This window comes from Ostrea edulis, chromosome 2 (assembly GCF_947568905.1).
Source record: "Ostrea edulis chromosome 2, xbOstEdul1.1, whole genome shotgun sequence".
Taxonomy (NCBI): domain Eukaryota; kingdom Metazoa; phylum Mollusca; class Bivalvia; order Ostreida; family Ostreidae; genus Ostrea; species Ostrea edulis.
The window spans coordinates 74206513-74214208 of NC_079165.1; the positions used below are offsets into that span (position 1 = coordinate 74206513).

The following is a 7696-nucleotide window of genomic DNA, read 5'->3' on the forward strand; positions in this document are numbered from 1 at the left end:
AAATGTGAACGAGTATACGTAGAACAGCATCAGCATGTTCCCCAGCAGGATTCCTACCAAATCAGGGCAGACAAAGCAAATCTAGATTATATTCCTTCAATTATGTTCCTGTACAGTCAGACATTGAAGTCTCACTGTTGTCAAGGAATTGTCTTTGTTCCAACAAAACAGCCTACCTTTTTCTGTAACTTCTGAATAGGAAAAGGTAACTGCGGGACAGTTCTATGTGTTGCCTGGGCAGGTAAAGCTGCCTCGTCAGTTGTAGTTGGAGGAGGTACAGCTGCCCGGTCAGTTGTAGTTGGAGGAGGTACAGCTGCCCGGTCAGTTGTAGTTGGAGGTGGTACAGCTGCTGAAACATTTCAATGATCAATTATTTGAACTGGTACCAATGCCTAGTGACATCTCAGGCAGATCTTTTTGAGTGACTGACAGATGACTAAATTGAAGATAGTATGTTTGCCTTTTTATTGACAATTTTCATTGATTTTAAATCAAAGGGATTGGAAATAAATTTTGACAGGTCTTCAATGGCTCAATAGCATTAGGCAAATCAATAGCATTAGGCAAATATCTGACTTAGAATAACTGACCTTTTAACATAGCCGATGCCACTGACTTCCATTGCTCTTCGATCATGGAAGTCTTTGGAATGGTGACACATTTTTTCGGTTTTCCATTTAGTCGCACCGAATGATTCAGTTTGCCTCCCAGAGCCTGAATTTCCTTACGAAGGCTGGGGTCTTTAATGCTGTCACTCTTGACAGCAAGTGTCGAATTAACGATGGTGGTAACACCATTCCCTTGCTGTGGTATAAAATGAACGTATATTACAACTTGACCCCCTCCAGTTCTTCATTATATACACACCACATTCTAATGTCATTTGGTACACTAGATGGTAGTGATCGAATTACAGGGTTATAGTGCTTGTACAAGTCTTTTGAAAGCATTACTGTTGTAGGTATATACCTGTGATGTGCAGATGTTCAAAAGAGTCTTCATCAAAGTAGATGTTGATGTATCTGCAACATCCCTGATGCTGGGGTTTATAATTTCCTTATAATATGGAATAAGGACATCTTTAATGTAGTTGAGGACTGTCTACATTAAATCGTAACGCCCTGCAGCATTTAGAAACTACAATAAAAAATAATCTAGTATAATAATAATCTAATATAGAACTAGAACTGTCCTTTTGGGACTATTACCCCCGCGGGCACGCTATATAATGGATAAAACAGACATCCTTATATAAATACAGAAGTTGTGTAATCTCATATTTCATAATAATCCATGCAATAGATTCTTAGAACATGCCTTGACAAATCATGCCCATAGTTTCACTGTATTTTGTAACAGCTGTATTTGAACAACACACTCCAAATTTATGAGTTTAGTATACATGTATGTTATGTAAGCAATAATTGAGGTATGTTATTGTTTCCTAACTGTTGACCATGTATGAATTGCAATCAAAGTTTATTATATATCACATTCAAGGATACTTAAGTACAATTAATAATTGTGACTGTGCAAAATTGAAATGCTGTTTTTTCCAAACATAAATAATACAATGTGTATTGTTTACATAACACAAAATTAAGGCTCAAATATTAAATTGCTGTTATCCTTTCATTAAAACAAATCCCATTTTTGGTTATCAACTTTAAATGATTTATATATAAGCTTATCTGAGCTGGCTCATGTAAGCTCTTCTGATCAAAATTTGCTATCTGCCATTGTCGTCGTTGTCCTACATTTTTATACCCCCCCCGAACATCGGGGGTATATAGGAATCACTCTGTCTGTCTGTCCATCCGTCGGTCTGTCTGTCTGTGCAGATTTGTGTCCGGGCCATAACTTCATATGTCATATTTATTAACATACCATATTAACATATTAGCATACCATGTTTGGCACACAGGTGGATCACCATGAGACGATGTTACGAGTACCCTCATGACCTCTATATGACCTTAACCCTTGACCTGAAGGTCAAAATTGAAGGTTTTTTTTTACAATGGACTCGTGTCCGGGCCATAACTTCTTTGTTCTTTGACATAGGCATACCATATTTGACACATGAGTGTATCACCATGAGACGATGTATCATGTACTTTCATGACCTCCATATGACCTTGACCTCAAGGTCAAAATTAAAGGTTTTTAAAATGGATTATGTTATGCCGTGATCCTTTGGGGCTAGTTAAATTGGGCCACAGTGTGGGAATAAAGATGTTGAAAACTAGAACTGCTAGGGCTTTGGTACTGTGTAGCCCATGAGCCTCTTGTAAATGTTAAAACATCAAAAATAATTTGTTTGGTTAAAAATGTGAACCAGTCCTTTTAAAGTAACTTTGTACAAATAATACTAAATATCAGACCATACATGTAGCTGTAACTTCTGAAGATAATCACCTGTCGCGCCAGGATTGTTGGCAGGGCTATTCCCTCCAAAATACGGATATCCATCTCCACTGTCTGGATTTTCTCCACCTCCTTGTGGATATCATCATGGCTCAGCCCTGACATGATGTTGAGTATTAATGGAAGTGCTGAGGATGCTGCCTTAGCAGCCTCTTCCAATATTCTGGCATCACCAGTCTTTTTGTCCTTGAGTGGATAAATTTTCAGGACAAAGAGTCGACTGAAGTATCTGTATAATAATGCATTTGATTAAATCTAAATGAAAATAACCTTGGCATATAATAAAAATATATCTTTCTGAGGAATTTTATGAACTAGACAAAATAAAATCTTTGGTAAACTATTGATAGTGATAAGGTTTACATGACAGATAATCAATTACTTATTTTTTTTTTTATAATTGTTGTCAAGGACAATAGGTCCTATGCTGGTATTTCCACTAGTGTAGACCTAAGTCTAATTATACAATGATTTCCCTAATATGCACGATATACTCAGGTGCTATTACTCAAATATATATTATAGAGCAATTGCCTCTGGCTTCAATGTTAATGTTTTGTGGCCTCATTTACAAATCACATATGAGTCATTATCAAAATCGGCAGACATTTAACCTTCTGAAAAATGACAATTTTAAAGTTTCTGAAATCTTATTTTTTAAATTGGATGAAATAAAACACATAATAATGAACCTAAGAAGATACAACTCCGATCAAGAAACAGCATAATTTTGGAATATGATGATATATAAAAGACACCACTCATCATAATATGTCCTTCCTGTTACAAATTTTAAAATGCCAATAAAAAAATAAAAATCATTATGGAAACTTTTGCAAACTGCATTGACATGATGGTGGAAAGGTCTTCCATAAAAATAAATTAAAAAACACTTCTCACAACAACTAATGACAACAATTTATACCTATGAACATTGCAAAATGTGACAATTTCTAAGCAGCAAGATAATCTGTACATTATTAAAATGATTAACTTATTAAATTTTTGCAAAACAGTTTTAAAAAACTCTTTTATAGTAGATATTAACAACTTGGAAATATTTCAAAAGACTTTGGTGCACAAAATGATATTAAATGAAAGAAATTCTAGTGATTATGTTACCTGTAACAGGAGAGACCTGCTTATAACAGGAAAGACAGTCATCGTAACAGGACAGACAAATTAGTGACTTTTCATAAATCTATAATCTATCAATAAATTTTATTATCTATATCTATTACAGATGTATCATGGAAAAAATGAATAATTAAATACAGAAATGTTTGAATTAAAATTATGAGATTATTAGAAGGCGGATTTTGATAATGACTCATATATGAAATCTTGTATTATATGTATTATAGTGATATTTTATATATATATATATTGAGTGGGGAAAAATTGAGAAAAAAAAAACATGTCGCAAGCCTTCTTTTCATAACAAAGAATTGTGAGTGCTTTCTTTCACTTGCAACTCAACAATTGGCAGTCAAATGAGAAATGAGAAAATTATAAAAATAAAAGTTTTCATTTTAAATTGTATTCATGCTCCTATAAAGTTGCTAAATGCTTACTTGTAAGCTGCGCTGAGGTCGAAATTTGCCGTCACAAGACAACCGGTTAAAGGTTTCTTGGTGTCTTCATTCGCCCTTCCTCTCACCTAAAATATATGAATAAAATTGGTAGAATTTCATACATTATTACAATTACTACGCTTGAAGTTATAGGTTTTCATTATTAGTTTTCAGTGGTATTGACACAATATGCTATGCAACCTAGGCAATTCAGGCTGTATCCATTCAATGTAAAATGTAGTTGACCAGAGACAGGGTATTGTTATTAAAGTTTGGGAACAGTTTTATCACTCAGTTTCTTCTTATCATCATTACTAAGGTATTCCTCTTCCCTTTCCAATTTCTTGGCGCGAGATGTTAGAAACAGTAAAACATTGGCCTACGGGATAGGTTGGGGCCACAATAGAAGTCTTCAGATAAGGGCCAAGGTGACTCAGGTGAGCAATGTGGCCCATGGGCCTCCTGTTAATGGTATCGTTTGACGTTGTTCCAAAGATACAAACAATATAAATGTGTACATACTGCCCCGTTTCCAAGATCTATGGCTAGCTGGACTACCTCTTCGCTTGATGTTGGGTCGTCCCACACAAATGGCAGACTACTTGTAGTCAGCCATGACGTGACAAAAGCTAGGGTACACCTGAGAGGGTAGTAAAAGTTGCATAATATGTCATAATAAGAATTCATAATATGCATATCACAAAACAAAGTTAGAATTTACAAAAAAGCTTCCTGACATAATGCAGATACTATATAGGGGATGCAAGTTGTACATGTGATGCTTTAACTCTTCTCTGAAGAACCAGAAGAGTGGAGATGAAAAATGAGACAGAAACGCATCCAGATATAGAGCAGATTCTAGATTCTTAAAATAATGGCCCCGGTGGTATAGTGTAACCACAGTAGGGGTCAAAGTCGTAAATTCATGTATTCATAGGAAAATCTTCTCCAGAACCACTGGGCAAAATTCACCCGTGCAAAATTAACTTAAAAGAATAAGAGCTCACACCACTTTTAAGGCTAATGCCACGCCCAGAATCATTCCATATTCACAATTAAGTTACCAATGTATTATGAAATCATACTGAGAATAGCATTGGTATATAGGCATATATCATATAGATTTGCAATCCGTACAATTGTTATACAGTGCTAGGTATATTGCACCCCCCCCTTTATAACACCACCCCCGCTTATTGCCTGAAATTCCTAAAGACCAATTTTCTCCCTTGTTAACACTCCCGTTATAATGCCACCCCAGCATAATGCCATATGCCACTGACTTTCACCAACAAATGGTCAAATTTTATAGGGGTTACCCTTGATAATAATGACAATTACCTAACACACATAGGTAATCAATCACAACTGTATTTTGATACTGGTGCTGTGAAGTGTCCAGTTTGGACAAGGTATTTAGGTGGTATTGGATTTCTTTTTATTGCTCTGTGAAATGTCAGTAATGGTGAATTCTTTATAATGCCACCCCCCGCTTTATTGCCCAAATTCATCTTAAACAAAGGTTTAAAGAGGGAGCACTGTACATGTATTGTATCTTAAGACTAAAAGAATAAAATGACTGTAGACCATAATAATATATATAGATGCAAAATGATCCAATTACCTTGAGGCTATATGCAGCTCACTGCAGCCATTCATCCATGCGGCACATTGAGCAATCAATGTTTTTCCTGCCGTTGGTGGCCCATACAACATTGGCAAATTGAAATGCCGAATGGTGTCCATCCATTTCTGGTAAAGATTTAAGCTGTACATACTACTCCATGCTAGGATGGCTGGACCGATATTCTCCTTTAAGATAACTTCTGCTTTTCCTAAAAAGGCGGTCAGTGTCGTGAGACCTATTGGTGTCCTTATCTCATGCACTAGATCCATCTTGGGTCCTCTCAGGTTCACAATTTCGCCCTTCAGCCACATGAATGGGCAATCCATGGGATGGATCTAAAAGTAATTCATTTCAAACTCAATGATTTTTGCATCAATTGTGTTGGAGTTTTTTCCCATAGTTATTGTAACATATCTTGTTAACCATAAATTATTTCAAATGTCTAAGTTATATATAAATAATTAATTATATGTTTGAAAATATTGAATCCAAGGGCAATAACTCTGTTTTCATAGAATCCTTCATAAAAAGTCCATTATGCAATATACTCCCTATGTTTTTCACAAATATTTCGTATATTTTTTTAAAGAAACAGTTTCATGAAATTGTTATGAATACTATTATATCGTTTTAACCAGTTTTTGTGAAATATTGATAATGCTATTTAAGGAAAATTGCAATTTTTGACGTTGACAACAGTATTTGTGTTCTAATTGATACATGTTTTTTATTGATACCGTAACATACTAATTTTAGCCTTTCTTTGCTCAGTAATTACCATGGCACCAGTTGAAATGTCCATAATCTGATTTGGACTAAGGAATATGATGGATGTTCCTTCTTGTTTCCCCGCATTTAGCACCATTCTTCTCCTATATGTCACTGCCTCTGCTCGTCTTCTGGCCTCTGATGCCATTTGTGCCACCAACTGCAGTAACTCCACTTGCTTAAAATGGCACAGCAGGGTTCCAACTTTAAAAGTGCGGTTAAGGGAGGTTTGGAAATCTTTTGGATTATGCAAGTCTCCAGCTTTGAAGAAAGCCTCTCTGAGTGGAATAAAATGTTTAGATTATTCTCATGTCATGTGGTGTTCAGCAAAGTTTGCTAGTATGTTTTAAAAACATACAAATGTTTTTAAGAGGGAGCTGGTCATTGCAATGCAATGCTAATAGAAGGATTATGTCATTAATTTCAGACAATTAATTCACCTATTTTTCAGTCAATGGCAAGTTATAAATAAATTGAAAAATAAAAGAACATATAGAATGACATATTTGTGATTGAATATGTAATGTCATTAAATCAAAGTGGATCAGAAGCAATGAACCAGTACACAGACAATTTAAATTCATAAATGATTGTCTTTCAGTCAGTAATTCATGTTCATATTCTTCTATGTGTATTGACCATGAGCTTGAAATGATGAAGTTTAAAGAAAATATATGGCTTGCATATATATGAACATGAATAACTTTTGATTAATATCCTTCATAGCCTTTCATTTCTTAGTTTGGATGGGAAGGAAAAACACTCTTCATTACCATATAACAAAATACATTATCTTGAATGAATATGAAGCTAGCTCCTTACCCCTTCTGGCCACTGTCCGTTGTCACCTCTACCACATAAATGGAGTCTTGTGGATGAGCCACTTCATATAAAATATCGAATACGAAATTTGATCTCATGTTCCATCTTTTCCCATTTCGCACATGCCACTGTCCATCCAAAATTTTTATGTTGTCCATGCTGAAACCTGAAAGGTTATTCAAGAAACTATTATTTATGCTATTGGTATTCACCTTGCGCAAAAATAAGAAATTTTTTGCATTGAAAAACAGGTGTTCTACACTGCATATATTTTACCAACTAAATTATACCCCAGTTGGGGGATGCACCTAATTAGTGGTATGGAACACATTTGCAAGCAAAGCAAATGATCGGCCAGGATTATACCCAGCTCATCTCCATATGCTTCCGCACACACTATGTTGCTTAACTTTACCTGAATTAGTTATTGTACTTATTACATACTTATTGCCTAGTCTTTCTTGAACTAATGTAAATA

General features: G+C 35.1%; 1 protein-coding gene and 1 long non-coding RNA gene across 2 annotated transcripts; both read right to left on the reverse strand.

Annotated features, from left to right (window-relative positions):
- Positions 1–1057: 1057 nt before the first annotated feature.
- On the reverse strand, positions 1058–4146 carry LOC125655328 (uncharacterized). Its single transcript, XR_008799830.1, has 3 exons — positions 4002–4146; positions 2419–2656; positions 1058–1137 (listed from the first exon to the last, which is right to left on the reverse strand). It is a non-coding gene; the product is annotated as an uncharacterized LOC125655328 (long non-coding RNA).
- Positions 4147–5880: 1734 nt separating this feature from the next.
- LOC130051494 (uncharacterized) lies at positions 5881–7376 on the reverse strand. The gene is made up of 3 exons (XM_056153458.1): positions 7219–7376; positions 6376–6674; positions 5881–5963 (listed from the first exon to the last, which is right to left on the reverse strand). Exons 1-3 carry the CDS (start codon positions 7374–7376, stop codon positions 5881–5883), a joined length of 540 nt encoding a protein of 179 aa, XP_056009433.1.
- Positions 7377–7696: the final 320 nt, after the last annotated feature.